At 41.8% G+C, this 20,751-nt stretch overlaps 2 protein-coding genes across 2 annotated transcripts; one reads left to right on the forward strand and one right to left on the reverse strand.

Annotated features, from left to right (window-relative positions):
* Positions 1 to 7,856: 7,856 nt before the first annotated feature.
* On the reverse strand, positions 7,857 to 8,465 carry LOC123407235 (putative ripening-related protein 4). Its single transcript, XM_045100322.1, has one exon. It carries the CDS (start codon positions 8,463 to 8,465, stop codon positions 7,857 to 7,859), a length of 609 nt encoding a protein of 202 aa, XP_044956257.1.
* A 7,846-nt stretch (positions 8,466 to 16,311) lies between these two features.
* LOC123412531 (shematrin-like protein 3) lies at positions 16,312 to 17,698 on the forward strand. The gene is made up of 2 exons (XM_045105480.1): positions 16,312 to 16,853; positions 16,957 to 17,698. Exons 1-2 carry the CDS (start codon positions 16,525 to 16,527, stop codon positions 17,186 to 17,188), a joined length of 561 nt encoding a protein of 186 aa, XP_044961415.1. The 5' UTR covers positions 16,312 to 16,524; the 3' UTR covers positions 17,189 to 17,698.
* The last annotated feature ends 3,053 nt before the right edge of the window (positions 17,699 to 20,751 follow it).

The raw sequence follows: 20,751 nt of genomic DNA on the forward strand, positions 1-20,751 counted from the left end.
TACGCCATCATCAACCGCGAGCTGGTTCGGCGAAGCGTGACCAGCGTGTTTCAACGCTGCGTCGAGCCAAAAAGGGACAGGAAATCCTCATAGATATACATCAGAGTGAGTGTGGGCATCATGTTGCCTCTAGAACCCTGATGGCCAAGGCGTTCCGCCATAGATTTTACTGGCCCATGACCCTCAAGGAGGCCATAGACATGGTCAACAAGTGTGAAGGCTGCCAGCGCTTCAGCATTCAAAGTCACGTGCCGGCATCAGCCCTCAAAACCATCCCCTTGTCATGGTCGTTTGTCGTCTGGGGGTTGGATATGGTGGGACCATTCAAGACCGCTCGAGGCAGCATGACGCATCTTCTGGTCGCTGTTGATAAAATCACCAAGTGGATTGAGGCCAGGCCCATCAAGAAGCTTGACGGTCCCACGGCCGTCAGGTTCATCAAGGACATTGTTGTCTGCTACGGCGTCCCCCACAGTATCATCACCGACAACGACACCAACTTTGCTAAGGGTGCATTGGCGAACTTCTGTGCCAAAGAAGGAATCCGACTCGACTTGGCGTCGGTGGCGCACCCGCAATCCAATGGCCAGGTGGAAAGGGCAAATGGCCTAATTCTAGCCGGCATCAAGCCAAGACTGGTGGCGCCACTAGTTAGGTCAGCCGGTTGTTGGATCGAAGAGCTTCCGGCTCTACTATGGAGCCTCCACACCATGCCAAACCGGTCAACCGGCTTCACAACATTCTTTCTGGTATATGGGTCCGAGGCAATCATCCCCTCGGATGTTGAGTTTGACTCTCCTTGGGTCACACTATACACGGAGACAGAAGCGAAGGAGGCAAGAGAAGACGGCGTCGATCTGCTTGAAGAGGCACGGGAGCTGGCCTTGAGCCGGACGGCCATATATCAACAGAAGCTGAGCCACTGCCACAACAAGAGGATCAAGCCCCTCTCCTTTCAGGAGGGGGACTTTGTGCTTAGAAGAATTCAGCGAACAACCGACCAGAACAAGCTCTCCTCCCCATGGGAGGGACCGTACATCATCAGCAGGGTGTTGCATAACAATGCATACTATCTGATAGACGCCCAGAAGCCAAGGAAGCATAAGAGAGATGACTCCGGACAGGAAACGGAGCGTCCATGGAACGCGGCGTTGCTTCGCCTGTTCTATTGCTAAAATGCAAGAGAAAAAGCATGTATGTATGTATCTTCTTCCCTTTTCGGGATTGTTAAATGAATGCAATGGGTGTTTCAAGCTGGTACTTGAGGCACACCTCTTTCAGATTCATGGCAAGAGTTGTTCACTCAAATTTGAGTTTCCCGGTCCGGCTCCACGGGCTCGGGGGCTCGCTAGCCAGCCCGAACAGCTTCCCTAGTCGTAGACGAACGTATAGTGTACGACAGGTTGAGTCTTTACCGCCTCACACAAGCTACAGTCCTGCTCCCGGCTGTCCGGCTAACGAGACCATGGTAGGGAAGGTCGGCTACATGAAAAGTTCGACTACAAAAGAGGTTGCCAGCTCGGGTAGGTTTGATCGCTTCCGATCTTATTTTCTAGCCGGCCTCTGGTGGCTCGCTTTGAGTCTATGTGTCTTGATGGTTTCGAAAAATCTAGGTCCGATGTTTTCAAAGGCAGAAGCCCTGTCCCAGTCACAGACCGGCTCCCGGCTATCGTGTTGGCAAGGCAGATGCTAGAGAAAGCAAAGGAATTGGATAGACAGGAGCCAAAAGGGAATCAAAAGACAAAAAAGCGAGTCGGCAAGCACAACGCTTACAAGTATAATGCAGAATATATAACATATGTCACATTCAAAGCATTCAAAGGCCCCAACCGGAGTTCATTACAATAAAACACCCCCAGTGAGTGGAACTGTTGGACTGACAGCAAAATGCAGAGAAAAATGGAAAAAAGCAGAGCTAGTGGGTGGCGGCTCCGTCTGCGGCCCCAAGCAGCGACACCTGAGGTGGAGGCTTCAGCATTACCGGCTCCGCCTGAGGTAGAAGCACCGTCTCCGCCTCGGGCGCCTCCAGCACCGTCCCTCATGGCCGAGTTGGCGTAGGCCTCACTGCTGGAGTTGGCGACTTCTTCCTCAAAGGTCGTCTCGGCGGAGCTACCTTTGGCATCATAGGGATGCAGATGGAACAGATCCTCAGGGACCACGTTGTCGTCTGCGTCACGCTCCAAGCCGAGCTCGTCCCAAGCGGCGAAGGTGGTGATGCTACTGTCTCTCACCTGCAGCTCGTCCTCCAGGGCTACCAGTTCCTCCTCTGAGCCGGCGCACATGTACGCTCCAGCACTTGCCCAAGTCCATGTTCCGATACCAGGACTTGGCCAGGCGGAGCACCATGTATGCTCCAGCATGCGCAACCGATGCGCGCCAGGTGTCTAAGCGAGAGCTGCCGGCTTCGAGCCAGCTGGATAGCTGACTCATGGACGTCGGCTCCACCGCATTCGGCCACACGGCCTTTACCATATCTAGCCCTGCGCTCTGAAGCCGTTCCAAGGAGTGCGCCAGCTCGTACATGCGGGCCTTGGCGCCAGTGGCTATCTCCTCCACGGACCAGCTAGCGTTGGCGTCCACTTCTTCGCCAGCGACGCGACGTTCTTCACGTCCAGTCTCCACGGCCGCTTTTGCCGCCTCTCGTGTCCCGGGGAAGAGCCCTCGGGGACGGGGGCGTGGTATGAAGGATAAGGAGGGGGAAACGCCGGCAAGAATGAAGACAAAATCAAGACGAAAAAGACTCACAGTTGAGGTGGATGTCGGTCTTGCGTGCCTCCTCCAGAGCTTCGCGGTCTCGTGTCGTGCTCTCTTGAGCTAGGCGGGTGAGCTCGCCCTGGAGGGCCTGGGCCGCCTCGGTCTCCTTCGCCAGCTGGGCCTGCACCTTGGCCAAGGCGGCGTCCTTCTCCTCTAGGGCGACATCCTTCTGCTTCATCTCCTCGAGGTGAACCTCCTTCAACCGCTCCAGGTCGGCGGTAATGGGAGGAATCCTTCTCCTACAGGGCGGCGCGCAACTGCTCCAGCTCCGTCTGATGGGCCGCTTCGCGGTCCTTCTTCTCCGTCTGGAGAAGACCCAGTTGCAGGCGGAGCTGCTTGTCCTCTTCACGCAGAGCATCACGCTCCGAGACGGCAACATCCAGCCGGCCCTGAAAAAGTGATATTTTTTGTCAAATTCGGTGAACTTTTTTTCAAATTCAATGAATGGTTTTCAAACTTTATAACCTTTCTTCAAATTTGATGAACTTTTTTAAAATTCAATGACTTTTTAAAAAATTTCAAACTGTTTTCAAAATTTGATAAACTTGTTTATGTTTTTGTGCACATTTTTCAGAATTAATTTTCTTTTTTGGAATTGGTGAGACTTTTTTCAAAATATTTGATGAACTTTTCATATATTTGTGAAATAATTTTTAAATTCGAGATGTTGTTTTTAGATGCATGAACATTTTTATTTTCAAGCTTTTAAAATATTAATTCAAAAGGCAACGGTTGACCAATTGATCAATCGATCAACCGCGATCAAAGAAATTTTTAAACAACCTTCCAAACATATCCCAAAAAAGGTTGTTTAGAAATTACTCAGAACATAAACAAATTTAATAAAAAAACTGAAAAGTTGTTGTTACCATTTTTTAGGAGTTCCAAAAAATGTCGCTTTTACAAATTTTGTTCTGGGATTTCAGAAATTTTTCTTGTTTCAAAAAAATGGTCATTTTTTGTGAACCAGGTTCCTGATTTCAGAAAGTGTTTGCATTTGATAGAACATGGTTTTTGTTTTCAAATTTTCTTCAGAAATACCAAAAATGTTCAAAATTTGTTTGCTTATTTAAAAAAATGTTCTATAGTAATAAAGTTTAGAATTTGAAAATATGTTCGCATTTTTTTAACAAACTAAATGTTCAAGGATATCAAAAAAAAAATCCCTTTTAAAACAATTGTTTACACATTCAGATAGTGTCAAGTTTCAAAATATGTTTGCATTTTGAATTTTTGTTCTAAATTAAAAAATGCTTGGGTACTTCAAAAAAATGTTCGTGTTTACAAAATTTGTCCACAAATTCAAAAAATCGTTTACATTTTCAAAAATAAATGTAAAAAAATAAAAATTGTTCGGAGTAAATTTCACTATTTATTCAAAATACTTGGGAAATTCAAAAAATTCGGGATAAACTTGTTTAAATAATGAAAAAAAGTTGTACATTCAAAAAGTGATTTAACAGTTTGGAAAATTGTTCGGGGTTTTGTCAAACTGTGTTAAGTTTGACAAATCTATTCCTAACCAACGCACAATTACGAAGCTTTTACCCTCGTAGTTTGTTTAATTTTAGGTCCTGTTCGGCTTTCCTCCGCTCCGCAACTCAGCTCCTGGAGCTGGCGAAGCTGATGTTAAAATACACGGAGCGGGGGAACGGGTGCTCCGCAAATCCTCTATTTTCAGAGAGCAGGAGGATTTCCGAACAGGTACTTAGGCCCTGTTTGGAACCATAATAGATTATAATAATCTAGATTATGAACATAGATTATATAATTTGGTTTATAAAAATAATCCAGGTGGGCATGTTTGGAGGCCAGATTATATAAACTGTAAATCAGCTTTTAAATTGTACAATGACATGTTTGCCCTCAGTTTACAAGGAAAAATAGGAAAGTGGCGGTGGCACTGCGTAATTCACTTGAAGTTTACAAGGATAACACGTCATTTGTAATCCATAATCTCATTTTAGCTGAGGTAAAGGAGATTATGAGATTATAATAATCTGGTCATCCAGTTTATATAATCTACAATATAAACTGTCCTGTTTAGAAATACAATAGATTATAAAAACCAGATTATATAATCTGGATGGTTCCAAACAGGGCCTTAGTGTGCCGTTGTGTTTTGGTAGACAGATCTGTTCGGGCATAGTGGCTAGCACAATTAGGCTGTCCCGTCTTCTATTCCTAACCAACGCACAATTACAAAGCTTTTACCCTCGTAATCGGGGTTCACTGAATGGGCCGGCCCAGTCGACGCATCCTATGCGATGGGGGCAAGTATTTGCCGCAGAACGCGGCAAATAGGAGCTTCCCTGATAGACATCAGGCAACGTGATACATTTGCCTAAAAGAAAAGGCAACGTGATGCTTGCATAAATATATGTTTCCATATTTGTACTAACAGAATCTTTGAATGATGAAACAAAAAATTAAATTTCACAACGAAGGTTCAAAATTTGCATCAACTTTGTTATTATGGTATATACCAAAACATAACCATATTTTTATTTTACCAAAGTATCAGTACCGTACATACCAAAAAACCGCATTACCAAACCAAATAAACTGAATACACAATGACTACTGTAGTGAACTGTTTTTTTAGCATTTTGATTCTTTTTTTCTGTTCTTTTTCATTTCTTTTCCTTTTGTTTATTTCTTTTTTATTTTAGAAAATTTCTCCCACGTTTAAGTATGTGTTTAAAATTGAAAAAGGTGTTTTCTTTTTCGAATTTTATTCTTACACATACAAATATCTGCATTTAAACAAACTGTACAGAAATTTAAAAATATGTTTGTCTATTTAAAATTGCTCATAATACCAAAAAATAGCATTTTATAAAAAAGGAACAAAATATTGAATATGGATACTTTCTAAAATTTCAAACATTCTTCGGAAAAACTACAAAATTTGTAGTTACAAAAAACAAGAAAAATATGAAGAAAAAATTGAAACCAATTTTTAAATTTCCCCAAACATTTTTTGTATATTTTTATTTTTGTTTGAAAACAGGAACATTTTGTAAATTCCAAAACAAATTGAAAGCACAAACATTGTTTCATACTCCTGAATCATTTTTGGTATTCATGAAATGCTTTTGAAAGAAAGGAATTTACTAACATTTTTAGAAAAAAAAATGTTCAATTTTAGAAAATTTAATAAACAGTTTGATATTCCAAAATTGTTGACAAATTTCTAGAATGGTTAGGAAACAATAAAATGTTCATGTTCATTGATAATAGCGGAAATTGCAAATAACAGAATACTTCAAATTAGAAAAAAAAAAAAACATGCTCACAACTGCACATGTGTGGCCATTTGACGGATGTTGAAACGGACCCGTCTGGTCTATCTAAACATCCTTCATTGAACATGATCTGTTTTTGATATCCTTGAAATGACTTCAATTTTTGCAAGCAGTTGGGTAGACCCATGGTAGGCATCCATGTCTGGTTTGAACTACATGCTCACGGATGCACCTGTCTGGCCATTTGACGGATGTGAAAACGGACCCGTGTAGTTTACCTGTACATCCTTCGTTAAACATGATCTATCTTTGACATCCTTTAAATGATCCCAATTTTCACAAGCAGTTGGGTATGTCCATGGTAGGCATCCATGTCTGATTTTAATGATTTTCGACACAATATGGAAGTTGCTACACCCAACCGGTCGTTTAAGAATACTCCAGAAAAATGCAGAACTCTTTGAAATCCTAAAAACCTCGCCATGGTTCCTTGAATTGGTCATACACAACCATGAAAATATAATTGAATCATTTCAAGGATGTCAAAAATGTGCTCTCGGGGGAACCCTTCTAGCCTCTACCTGAATAACCTTCATCTTAAAATGACCTCAACTTTTGCAAACAGATGAGCATGCGAATATTATGCATTCATGCCATGTTTGAATGAATTCCAACATCGTTTGCACGTTGCGACTTGTCCGGCCATTTATCGGCCTTTTTCACGGAGAAAACTCCAGCTTGTCAAAAACTCAAATAACTTGATATGATGCCTTTAATTAATCATAAAGGACCATGTAAAAAATAGGGACATTTCAAAGACCTCAAAAAACAACATGCTCTCAGACATAAGCTGAGATGGCTATCAACATTCATTCAGCAGCACAAGGTCTCGAGTTCAATCCCTTGCCGGTGCATTTGGCGTCTAAGTTTTGGCAGATGATCCATATTACCCTTTATATGTTTACAATAAAGAGGGATGTTTTTTTTAGAAAAGAAGGATGATCACCGGTCTCTGCATCTGGGAGATGCATGCGACCATTTTATTGATTATTCACGATGACCTTACAAAGTAGTACAACAATATGTCTGAATCCGTCATCTTGGCAACATCTGCCGCTGCTCCTATCCATATGATGAAGGGGTGCAAGCTGGACCAAATACCCAGACCTCTCACCTAAGCCTAACATCTAAAGCCGGAGGCCCCGACCGAGCCACATACTGGGTCCGGGTCACAAACCGGCCTGACGCACTCACATGTGTCGCCGTCACCATCTTTCATCGGTTCATCTTCAAAGCAGATTGAGGTGCCAGCCTTGGCACGTGCCTCCGTCATCATGACGCCAAACGACGACCTCCACCTACGCGAGTCCATCTCCAAGCAGCGGACGCAGATCCATGCTAGGATAGGGCCGCACCTCGCCCACCACCCACAAGCGCCACCCAGCCTCAAGATTTCCAAAGCGGCGCCTTTAAGAAGGCAACGACGCCGTGAGCGCCGCCGCCTTCAATAAAGAGGGATGTACCGAAGCTGGACTCACATTAAGGAAACATGACGAACTCATAAAACTTGGGGAAATATCAGATGCATATACTTCCTCCGTTTCTAAATATAAGTCTTTTTAGGGATTTCACAAGAAGACTATATACGGAGCAAAATGAGTGAATCCATACCCTAATATATGACCTCTAAAAAGACTTATATTTCGGAACGGAGGGAGTATAAAGCAGTGGCTTATTTAGTTATTAGCAGCAACTCCACCACCAACACATAGACCAAACGCTGCGTAATAAGTGACCTCCCTCTACGTTTACGTGTAGATTATTGCAAGGTCACCATGGGTACATGGCATAGGCTCACACATCAGACCAAGTGACCTTGAACTCTCCAATGTCCTCGTTGAGCCCCAGCGCCTTCCACACGGCCGGCGACCCGTCCACGTCGTTGTTGGGGCACGGCGGCTCGAAGTTGTGCTCCGCGTCGCAGCCGTTCACCGAGTCACACTCGTCGACGACCTTGGCCAGCGCGAACCGCCCGTTCCCGTTGATGCGGATCATCTTGTTGCACCTGCGGGTGCCGTCAAGGCGCAGCCACCCCGTGGACAGCGCCACCACCAGCTCGCTGTCCTTGTGGAAGCGGTTGTCGCAGAAGGACTTGCCGCCGCCGTCCCCGCCCGCCGCGAAGCTGTTCAGCGTCAGGATCGCCGGCGTCTCGGCCGACACCGGGGGCGAGCACTTGAACTGCGGGTAGCGGTGGCCGGCCACGCAGCAGTCCGAGCCGTGCTCCCTGTTGCATTTGCCGGCTACGCCGTGCAGGAAGCCACTGATGTGGCATTTGCCGCCGCCCCTCGGTTGTGTGGGCTTGTGTGCGCTGCTGACGGCGGACGCGGAGACGCCATGGACGTGGAGGTGGAGTGACAGTAACTGCAAGACGGCGAGCACGGCCAGTAGCTTCATGTTAGCCATGCCTGCGAGGTTGCATGCAGATCCGTGATTTGTGCTTGTGAGGATCTGCTGATCCCGATCTTCTTTATATAGAGCCACAATTAGCTGATGTCACCGGGCATGTCAGTCGATCCAGTCTCGTTTCATCGGTTTTGCAACCCACAGCTCGTGAGTTGGTGATAGTCTTGTAACATATGGGCGATTAAATCCTCCTCCGCCCATCACAATTTTATCTGCGCGCTGTAAATTTGTTGTTAAACAGCTGTTTCTTCTTTGTTTCAGTGAAAGAAATCTTGGCATTCCTGTCAAGCAGTAATAACCGAGGTGCAGACATTTCTCAGTATCCGATCGAGTGAATGAGATTCCAAGGTATTAGCAGCTAAGTAATTGAGACTGTATGAATCAAGGGTGTCGTTTCCTACTTACGTATCTGTGGATCAGTGGATGGAATATATATAGGGCAGTACTACGCGCCGCTCGCGCCGGTCCCAGATGGAGATCGTTAGATCCATCCATGCAATATTTTTCTTCGATGCATCAAATTTTGACGCGATGCAGCAATTTTCGTCAACGGTTGCAACAAAAAAATAGTTGTAGCAAAAAAAATATCTACGTGATCGTAGCAAAAAAACGAAGCTGATGATGCGTGGTAACAAAAGTCAAACGCCGGTTGTAGCAAATATATACGTGAACGTGTATGCAACTTTTTTAGTGAACGATTGCAGTAAAAAATGATACCGGTTGTAGCAAAAATTAACACGATTGTAGCAAAAGTCAAACGCCGGTTGTAGTAAAAATTCAACGAACTCGAGTTGAAACCAACCGTGGATGCAACTTTTTAAAATGAACAAAATATAGCAAAATGACAAACATTTGAAGCAAAACTAAACATGGTTGCAGCAAATCGGATAAAAAAATGTTGCATGGCTATCAGCGAGGCCCGCGGCCCGTGCGCGACCTGCCGAAACGATTCGGCCGGCACGCTGGATGGAAGCATTTACCATATATATATATATATATAGAGAGAGAGAGAGAGAATGGCGTTTTGGAGGCTGAGCTCCGTAGAGGCCTTTATTTTTGAAAAATTCAAATTTAAATTTTTATGATTCAAAAAATTCTGAAAACAAATATGCATGTATGTAAGGATGTAACCGACATGTGTGTAAAATTTCAGGTCAAAATACTTTAAAACGTGATCTGTACAAAAAAGATAAATTCATGGTCTGAAATGATGAATAGTAACATGTGTTAAACAGCTTCGGATTTGTCTTTTTTGCACAGCCCTCGTTTCAACGTATTTTGTTCTGAAAATTTACACATTTGTGTATTATACCTTCATCTATCTATGTATTTTTCCAGAATTTTTTGAAACATTAAAATATAGATTTTTACTGAATTTGAAGTTTGAATTTAAAGGCCTCTGTGAGCTCGGAAGCCAAAAGCAATATTCGTGTGTGTGTGTGTGTATATATATATATATATATATATATATATATATATATATATATATATATATATATATATATATATATATATATATATATATATATCGGTTCTTTGCTCTCTTTTTTTGCGGTGATATAGGTTCTTTGCTCTGACCGACAAAGGTGGCACTGCTCACCTCTGAACAACACACCTGGCATCGTATGTCAATTTACACCTCAGTGTAAGGAGTCAATTGCAAAAAAACATCACATTTATGGTTAGGTTTACAGAAAACGACAACTTGTTAATCGGTTGCAGAAAGCACCGAAAAATCCCTTTAACCGTTGCAAAAAAGCATTGATTGGCCGATTAGACTCGTTTGACCTCTTTTCCAACGGATGCCCCCGAAAAATGCCGACGTGGCCTAACGGTTCGACAGACGGCGCCGTGTTGACCAAAACGTTCGGGATGCCTCACCGGTCGCTCCTCGTCAGACAGCCCCCCCCCTTAGTGCCCCTCTCAAGCTCACGTGTCTCTCACCCTGCGCCCTTCTCCTCTCTTGCATCACTCGCCGCCGGTCACCAACCTGCTCTCTGCCGGCCGTCGGTCGCCATGGTTTCATGGAACAACAGCGACGACTTCGCCGCCCAATACATCTCCTCATGTGAATCACCTATCATGGTCAGTTATGTCTAGGGTTAGGCTCTGTTCGGTCTAGGGTTTCGAATGGGGATTTTTTTGGCTTGGCTCGATTTGAACTTGCATGTTGAATCTAGATCCCAGCTACAATAGAGTACCTAATTACGTTGGCGTTGATGATGATTCGATGGTGATGTGTGAGTATGGCAAGCCGGCCGAGAAGTTGGTTGCATTCGAAGGGATTAGTACTGGGAGGAGGTTCCTCGCTTGTTCACTTGATGTAAGTCGGAGCTAATTTATGTACTTTTTTAGTTAGTAGACAATATTTTTAGCAGAACAGTTGAAGTGTTCATCTGCACTATTCATTTTTCATCTTTATTGTTCATTGTTCATATTTACTGTTTAGTTTTCTATTATGTATAGTATAAGTAGAAAGAAGCAATCACGAAAGCTAGTGCTAGTTGTGGCTTTTTGTACTAATCTTGTTTGTTCGGTAGCTCGCATCAGCAACTTTAAAAGGAATAGAAAACGAGGCTTTTTCTACCACACCAGGGGCGGGCATTACGCTCAAGCAGGGGGAAGTCAATTTGACTGCTGCTCGAAAACCTGTTTGAATATACTTTCTCCGTCCTAAAATAAGTGTCTTGAGTTTAGAATAACTTTGTACTTGAGCTAATATAAAGTCGAGACAGTTATTTTGGAACAGAGAAAGTATAAAATAAGCTTTAGTTTTAGTATTGAATTTAATTGAATTTCAAATAAATGACCGTAGCTAGAAATTATACTTAATTGAAAAAACAATAAGTAATTTCCTACTGTTTGTTCTTGCAGAATGCTCTTTACAAATCATGGCTTATGTATGAGCAAAGCAAGAATGATAATAGGATTGAATGCCTCGATGCAAGAAAAGGTCGTATATGAATCAGGGTGTCGTTTCCTACTTATGTATCTGTGGATCAGTGGATGGAATATATATATATATATAAGTATATATATATATATAATGTATCTATATTTTAATATTAATGCATCGTAATTTTATATTTCATATTTTTTTTCTATTTTATATGTAAAAAGATACCGTAAGAAAATATAATCAACGTAAAAATATTTTATGTCACGTAAAATTACGAACATACAAAAATAGTGCAAAAAGGTATAATAAATCCATTTTTTTCTGGTCTTCTGATCTATATTTTTCTTTTTCTTTTATCAAATTTTACATAATTATTCAATATAAATGTAACTATTTGTATTTCAAATGTAATTTATTTGTAAATTGATCTTAATATTATCTTGGATGAAGAATAAACTATTCTGCACCCTAGATGATGAATAGAGTTTTTATATTTATACATATATAATTATTGAATATAAATGTAACTAATCGGTTCTTTGCTCTTCTTCTCTTTTTGTGGGGATATCGGTTCTTTGCTCTGACCAAGAAAGGTGGCAACAGCTCACCTCTGAACGACAACACATCTGGCATCGTATGTCACTTTTACACATGACTGTAAGGAAGAAATTTAATTAAGAGCGGGGAAATGAGAATGGAAAGAGGACATTATATTCTAATCTTTGGAATGACTGGGCTGCTTCACTTACCCATCCTCTATAACACTAAGCTCCTTAGTTTTGAAGGACCCACATTCAATTGAGGTCTTCAATTAAAACTTGACCATCCGATGTTACCAAGTCAATAATTTCTTAAAGCTATATCATTCAATTCTTTTAAACTAATATACACCATGCTTCCAAATTTTTAAGGCTTCACAATTAATTGAGGCCTTCAATTTAGAAATTAGAATCGGGTCACCCGATTTTGACTTGGTCAATAATATTCAAGGAGCTCTCACATTCAATTCCTAAGTTCACTATGTTCCCTAATTTCCACGCTATTTCATTCAACTAACACATTCAATTTGAATTTGGTTTATGATTATGGACCCTAATTTCCACGCTCTTTCATTCAATTGACATATTCATTTCGAATTTGGCTTATGATTATGAACCCTAATTTCCATGCTCTTTCATTCAATTAATGTATTCAATTTGAATTTGGTTTATGATTATGAACGGACCAACGGTTTTTCAAATCAATCTACTGCAATCGGCTTTGCAAACGTATTGATCTTGTGCACCCTCCCACCACTGAGGAAAAAGAAAAAAGAGGCGTCAACATGTGATATTACAGCATCAAGGTAGTATGTACATGCGGCCAGCGTCGAAATTTCCCACATAAAGTAAGTTGCATGGAGACAACACAAAATCACACTAGAAAAGGCCAACCAAATCACCGCATTACAAATAAAAATAAAACACGCTCCAAAATATAAGAGCTAATAGTTTTAACCAAGTTCAGAGTAAAAAGTATCGATATCCACATATTACACAAAATAAATATGAAAATTCATTTCATGATGAATCTAATCGTCTCAATTTGATGTTATGGATTTTTTATATATTTCTCTACAAATTTGATCAAACTTTAAAAAATATATTTTTTAGAAAAAGTAATACACCTTATATTTTAAAATAGAGTGGGTGTTTAAAAAATCCCAACAACACGAACAGCATAGCAAAGCGCGCTCAACCCCTCTAGTTTGGTATCATACCCAGAAGTATTCACACCATGACCAATTCCAGTTACCGACGAGGAAAAATTGCTCCGCAAAGTTGAAAATCTGAAGAAGAAAAAAGTTGCCCTTGCAGATTTTGGGTGTAGTAACCTACAAATTTTGGTTGAGAAATATGGGAATCTATATGTGCATGCTTCACCATGCAATCTAGCTGCATATATGACTTTTTACAGTTTTTTTAGAAACTTGTTGTGATATTTTCATTGAAAATTCTAGAGAAAGAGGGCTAACTTCTTCAGGATATTTCTTTGGTACAACAAGTTTATTTTTGTTTCCTTTTTATATTTCCTATTTTCCTATTTTCCTGAAACAAAAATATAAAACAAATAAAAAATGGAAATGAATCAGGAAAATAGGAAATATAAAAAGGAAACAAAAATATTGAGATATAGAAAGATAAATTAAAAAAATGAAAATAGAACACCCGGTTCAAAAATCTTCTAGAAGGTTCCCTAAAACGGGGAAACATCTGGCTGGGAACCTTGGGGTTCACAAAACCGGAAGGTGAGGGCTTTAGATGGGTCGGCCTAAATTCGCTCGCTTGGGTCGCTCGTGTGTGTATTTTCCGGAACCAAAGTATATTTCCGGATTAATGGGATTATACCTCAGCGAACGGATTACGATAGTGAACTGGTTTTTCTCTTTTTTTTGTTTTTTTTTGTTTTTTGTATATTTTTATGTTACTTTTCAAAAATGCTTGTGCTTTTAAATATTTGTTGAAAAATAAAAAATGTTTGCTATATAAATAATCTCATTTTAACTTTTTAACATAAATTAAAAAATGACCCAAATACCGTCGTTAACATGGTTTATTTTTTGACATTTTAAAATGACCCCAACTTTTGTAAATAGGTGGGCATCCAATGATAGGCATCCATGTTAGATTTGAATAATTTTCGACACCGTATGCGAATTGCGTCTCATGCGGCCATTCGTTGGTCTTTTTCAACTAAAAAAACTCCAAAAAATGCAAGAAATTGTCGAACACCAAAACAACTTGGCATGGTTTTTTGAATCGGCCATACAAGGCCATGCAAAAAGATTAAGACTATTTTAAGGACGTTGAAAAACAACGCGCTCTCAAGCTTGGAATGACCCCAACTACTGTCACCAAGTGAGCATGCCTGTAGTAGGCATTGTTATCAGGTTTGAACAACTTCCGGCGTCGTATGTAAGTTGTGATATGTTTGGACATTTAACGTCTTTTTTACGAAGAAAACTTCAAAAAATGCCATACTTTTCGAGAACTCAAACAATTTGACATGGTGCTTTGAACTGGTCATATAAATCCATGAACTTTTTTTTTTGTCAATTTGACAGGTGTCAGAAAAACACGTGCTCTCGAACGGATCCTTTTGCACTACCCGACACCCTATGTCGAATATGGTGTTTTTTTACATCCTTGAAATGACTTGACATGCTGACTTGAATTGGCCATACAAGCGAACAAAAAAATTGAGGTCATTTGATGGATTTCAAAATAACATGCTCTCATACAGAGTTTTTTGGCCTACCCGAGCACCCTACATGGAATATGATATCTTTTTTATTTTGCATAAATACAAAAAAAACTTTGAGGAATTCAGACACTGAACCAATTTGCTATTGTAAACCAGTCGATAATGAATAGTTCAAGTAGTCCGTGTTAGTAGTTAGAAACTAAAGCTTGGATGCGACATTTTGGCTCCCGGGCTCAGATGAGCCCGGACGTGAACCGTACAGTGGTTTGGACTATAAAAAATGTTCAAACAAATTCAATTCTTTTGTGGTGCAAGATGCTTTTATTTGTGAACTCCCTGCAAAATTTTGTGAAGTTTAGACATTCGAGGAGCTCGCGGCAAAAAAAAACAAATTTCAGATGTGTGAGAAACTTTTAAAAATCGCACTATTCATGTCTGATTTTGTTTTTTTTTTATCGCGAGCTCCTTGAATGTCCAAACTTCATAATATTTTACAGGAAGATCATGCATAGAAGCATCTTGCACCACAAAAAAAATGAAATTTTTTAAACATATTTAATAGTCCAAACTGTCATACTATTCACCGGGCTCATATGAGCTCGGACTCATAGACGGATTACCGCTAAAACTTATCATATTGTGTGGCTAGCGACGAGCGGTCGGTCTAATCGGCCAGCCTCGACTGCGTTGTGCCGTCTATTTGACAGAGTTTTTCTATTTGATGCATTATGCGTCAAACTGTTCCAGAAACACACACGCGCGACCCAAGCGATTAATTTTGGACCGCCTCATCTAAATCTTTCATGTTGTGGGTTTCTAGCCGTTTTTTCTTCTTCTTTTGGGAAACTTCTAGGTTGTTTTTGTACCGGGTTTTTATTTATTTAATTCTTTATTGATGTTTACCTTTTTGTTTCTTTTTCATCTTTAGTTAACTTTCGCTATTCAAGTTGTTTTTAAAAAATGTTCGCATTTTTTAAAAGTGTTCAGAATTTGCATTAACTTTGTGTTTTGTAATTTTATTCAGCAGTTAATAAATGTTCTCATTTTCAAAATTTGTTCAATAATTTCATAAAATGTTCATGTTTTTCAAAATATTAGTATTTGTTTGCTCAAAATTTTCACAACTTTTTGAAAAGTGTTTGGTATCAATAAATGTTCATGTCTTCAGATTTTGTCCGTCAGCTTCGAACAATGCGTTCAGAAATTTCAAAAAGTGTCAGTGGTATGTTCTTTTTTCTAAAAAAATCAGAAACTTCAAAAATGTTAGTCATCTTAAGTTTTGCGAGAGTTTCAAAAATTGCTCGTGTTGCTAAAAAGGGAATTATAAAAAAGTTTCATGTTATGAAAAAATGACCGCATCTCGAAAACCGTTAATGATTTTCTAAAAAAAATCCTGTATTTTGAAAATGTTTTTTGTTTTAAAAAAATTGTTCACGAATCTGGAAAGGGTGTGTGTTCAAGTCGAGAGTTAACGGGCATGTAATCGGCCATGAACTCATGATCAACCTGTCGACACAAAAATGGTTCGAGAAACTGCAATGTATTTTTGACGAAAACGCTGTGCAGAGCAGCTTTTCACTGAAATGTGAAACCACGGGATGAAACCAAGCGCAGCTGCATGCATGTGTGTACAGAATAAGCTTTGCTACGGAACAAACGAGCGCTCAAAAGATATCTCTCCTCTAGAGGTTTCACCCGGCCGCTCACATTCGGCCAAGTGGCCGCTTGCTCATCTCAAGATAAGCCTTCAAGTCTCCTACTACCCTTCCCCCTCCTCTTGCCAAAACGCGGCAATCCGTGAAGCTCTTCTACCACATCTTCTTGCCATCTCCAACTGCAGCAAGCAATCCAAGAAATTCAGAGGAAGAAGAAGAGCGATCGAGCAAACTAGGAGGAGGCCAAGAGCTAGCGGCGGCCATGGCGTTAGCACCCGCATCGCTCCAGAGCTTCCTCACGGGGAGGCCCCTCTGCACGGCCCCGCAGGTCGCGAGGTCGTCAAGGCCGGCATCAGCTAGGCTCTCGTGCAGGGCCTCAAACGTCGACAAGGACGGCGCGCCCCCGGCGTGGGCCGCAAACCTCGAGATGAAGAATCTTGGGAAGCTGGCGATGGTCGCGCTGGCCGCCGGCGTGCTCGTGCTCGCGCCCGTCGACGACGCCATGGCCGGCAAGTCGGGCGGCAGGATCGGCGGCAAGGCGTTCCGTTCCGCGGCGCCGCGCCCGTCCGGTCCACGGATAAACAACTCGAGGTAACCATCAGTTAAGCGTCAGCCAGATCTAACGTACTAGCAGCAATAGCATGGCGCGATTCTGATTTGTTTTGTGATGCTCGCGTCGCGCGCGTGCTCGCAGGACGAACATCTACGTCAATCCCGGCGTGGCGCCGCCGCTGGTCGGCGGCTACGGGTACGGTGGCTACGGCGGGTACGGCTTGTCGCCGTTCGGCTTCTACGGTGGCCCGAGCGTCGCCCTCGGGGTCGGTGGTGGCTTCGACACGCTCGTCCTATTCATAGTGGGCGGGGCGGTCGTCGGCGCCGTCCGGCGGTTCCTCAACCGCAGGGATAACGATGATTACGACGACTAAATGCTGCAAGTCATGTAATCTCATCTTACCCTTGTACTCTATAAATACAAGTCTTTTAAGAGATTTTACTAGTAGTCTACATCGAAAGTAAAATGAATAAATCTACACTTTAAAATATGTCTATATACATTCGTATATAGTCTACTAGTAGAATCTCTACAAAGACTTATACTATTTAGAAACGGAGGGAGTAATATAAAAAGATTGCTATTTTTCTCTTCCCAATAGTAATTTTAAAGTGACATACTCCTTTCGTTTCTAAATATAAGACCTTTTAGAGATTGCACTATAAACTACATACGGATGTACATAGACATATTTTAGATTATAGATTCACTTATTTTGCTTTGTATGTAGTCTTCTAGTGAAATCTCTAAAAGGTTTTATATTTTGAAACGGGAGGGAGTAGTAATTATTGAAGGAGTAATGAGGATCAGAAGGTTTGTTATTCTTGCAGAAATAGGGCATAATCAGGGTCCCTAATACGATTTGCGGAATCACATGCGGATCGAACGGACCTTAAATTTTGTCATTTGCAACCATAAACCCTATGTTCAAAACATCAAATACAATCAAATGCACGTCGGTCATTTTGGTCAAACATATACCGGAGTGCACTCAAATGCAAATTGTCCGTACGTATTCTTATCTTATCTTATCTTACCTACTAATAAAGCAAATAGTGCTTCTTTCGTACGTCATTCAAATTACCCTTAAAGTTGACTAAAATTACCAACCAATGCCACCTATAAGTCATAAAAAACGTTTCAAACAGGAAAATCTCCGGACTGGGCCGGCTCATGTAGGCACCTCCTATATTACGCTCTGGGCGTCGGAAAAAGATGCAGCACACCTGTTTGGGCCGGCCCATGCGTGGGCGCCTGTTTTTTTAGTTTAGTTATTTTATTTTTCTTTTAAGTTCAATTTTGTTTTTCTACTTTAAATAATTTAGAACTTCAAACAATTTTTCTCAATTTTAAGAAACTGAGAATTTCGAAATAAAATATTTAAAAAAACATTTTTTTTGTGAATTCAAAAATTACTCAGGAGTTTTGAAAATGTTTGCATATAAAAAAATGTTTAAACTTTGAGAAAATGTCCATAAAATAAAAAAGTCAACGATTTTAAACAAAAGTCAACGATCTTAAAAACAATTCGGGCCTCTGTTTTTTACTCTTTTTTTTATTTTTATTTTTCTGTTCCATTTTTTAATAATTTAGAACTTTGAAAAACTTTTGCAATTTATAAAACTGGGAATTTTGAAATAAAAGTTTGAAGAAAATATAAAATGTTTGTGAATTCAAAAAATGCTAAGGATTTTTGTAAAAATATTCGCATATTCAGAAAAATGTTCATAATTTTGAGAACAATGTTGGTGAAAACAATAAAAGTCCATGATTTTCAAAAAAAGTTTGTGTGTTATTTTTTGAGTGCGATTGAAAAAAATGTTTGCTAATTCAAAAAATGGTCATGCATTTCAAAAAATGTCCTAAAATTCTAAAGACATAATATGATCAGCACCATTGGAGATTATAATTATTTTTCTTCCGTTGCAACGCACGGGTCCTTTTGCTAGTAATACATAATCCAAACATAGGTCAAGAATAAATACAGTTCATAGTGCATAATTAATAAATTAAAAGCATAGTTTACTGATTTTCAATGTGAGCCCACATATGCTTTATAAGATCATTCAAAAGTTGTATATGTACCTGTTGATCTTGTAATTGTCGATGCATCTCCAAAAAGTTGAAAATGCTCTGTCTTGTTCATAGGCCTAACATTGCTCCATTAAGCGGCGGCTTGGCGTGGGGTCATGTGGACGCGCTAGGCGCCAACGGTCCAACACCCACGGGAAAATATAGATACGCCTAGTTAAAAATTTGGGGTTTTTAAAATTTATGGACCCTGTGTTGGCCGCACACTCTGCACATTTACGAGCATGACCCTGACTAAGATTTATTTATCGTGTAAGATTTGTGATGACAACAATGAAAGGATCACTAATTGAGGAGCACTTTTTGCAAAGGTCATTTCCAGTTACGACATGTTTTATCTCTTAAAGCGTGCGTTCAAATCTTGAACCATATTCACTGTTCGATTCCTCAGGTCGAGATCTTCAAAATTGGGAGCAAGAGCCGAGCAAACCCGACCCCTCCTGTGACCCGTACCGACCCCACGGCGGCGGGCCACACCCCCGCCTCCCGCTTCCTAGCCCGCCCCCTTCCCTCCTCCCTCTTGTCATCGCCGATGTGCTGCGATGGACCTCTGGCACTTCCCCTCTTGCTCTTGGGTGGCGCGGAGCGGCCCTGGACCAAGTGGTGCTCCTCGGCAGTGACGGTCCGATGCGACGGCGGGGCTTCCCTGGTGCGGTGTGGGTGGCCTAGGTGGTGGAGGCACTTTCGTTGGTAGCTGGGCGGCGGTGGTGGAGCTCCGACCGTGCACGCCCAAATTTGGGCCCCTTGGGCCCGATCTGGGTCAGGGCGGTCGTGCCTCGTTGCCTCCGGTGAGCCTCGTACATGGCTTGTGACGGAGATGACAGCATTGACGCCACACCGCTGCAACATGGCGATGGGAGCTTCATGGGCCTGTTTGTGTCCGGCTAAGCTTTTGGGATGACATAGAGGGTAGCGGCGACGGTGGCCTACGTGCAGCAGTGCGGCGGCGGGGACTTTACGAGCCTCAGGGCTCGACCGGGCATGTTTGGCCTCGTGTGTCCCTACTGTCGTGTACGGTCGGCATCTGCCGATGGCGGTGGAGGACGTCCTCTAGGTGGGTGCACTACTTCTGCCCGTCGGTTCCAATGGCTCGGTGTGCTCTTGTCATCGCGTCCAAACGGCTACCATCTTTGACGGTGGAGGTGGTTCCCTCTTGTGTGGTTATCATCCTGTCGGACCTTGTCTACGGTTGTTTCGCCGCAGGCTGGTCGGCCTTCCTACGCTGGCCATGGTGATACGACGATGGTGACTACAAGACCGCGGTGGCGTATGTTGGTGGATGTCATGTTTGGTGGATCGCCTCTGATGGTCCGGGAGGTGGTCTTTTCATGGGAGGGCGAAATCCTTGTCATTCTGACACCGACACGGTGACACTTGAGAGTGTCACCCTTCCTTCCTGAAGGGCGTCGGGTGTACCTCGTCCCATTCTCCGGAGCGTGCCAAGGGAAAACCTAGGACCAGTCCGGGCAGCAGTGTCGTCTTCATCACTATCCTTCTTGGAGGTGCTTCTTGGTACGCGATCAATCAGAGTGCTAGGATTGTGGAGGTAATACTCGGGAGGGGACACAACGGTTGCATGTCATTGTTGTTTTCGTTGATTCGCCAGTGTTGGCATTGTTTTCTCTTTCTTTTGTTTTGGGCATGTTTGTGTTGTTTGCCCCAACCGTAGATTCATGTTGTATCGTCTGGTTGGTATATATATAGAGGGGCGGAAGCCTATTTTGAGAGAGCTTCAAAACTAGATCTCGTGTTGATAAGTTTGGATAAACTTTTTTTTCATGAAAAAATCCGGATGAAAAAAATGGGAGCACTTTTTTCTTTTTCGAAAGAGGCACGAGTACGCTT

The sequence above is a fragment of the Hordeum vulgare genome, chromosome 7H, assembly GCF_904849725.1.
Source record: "Hordeum vulgare subsp. vulgare chromosome 7H, MorexV3_pseudomolecules_assembly, whole genome shotgun sequence".
NCBI classification, from domain to species: domain Eukaryota; kingdom Viridiplantae; phylum Streptophyta; class Magnoliopsida; order Poales; family Poaceae; genus Hordeum; species Hordeum vulgare.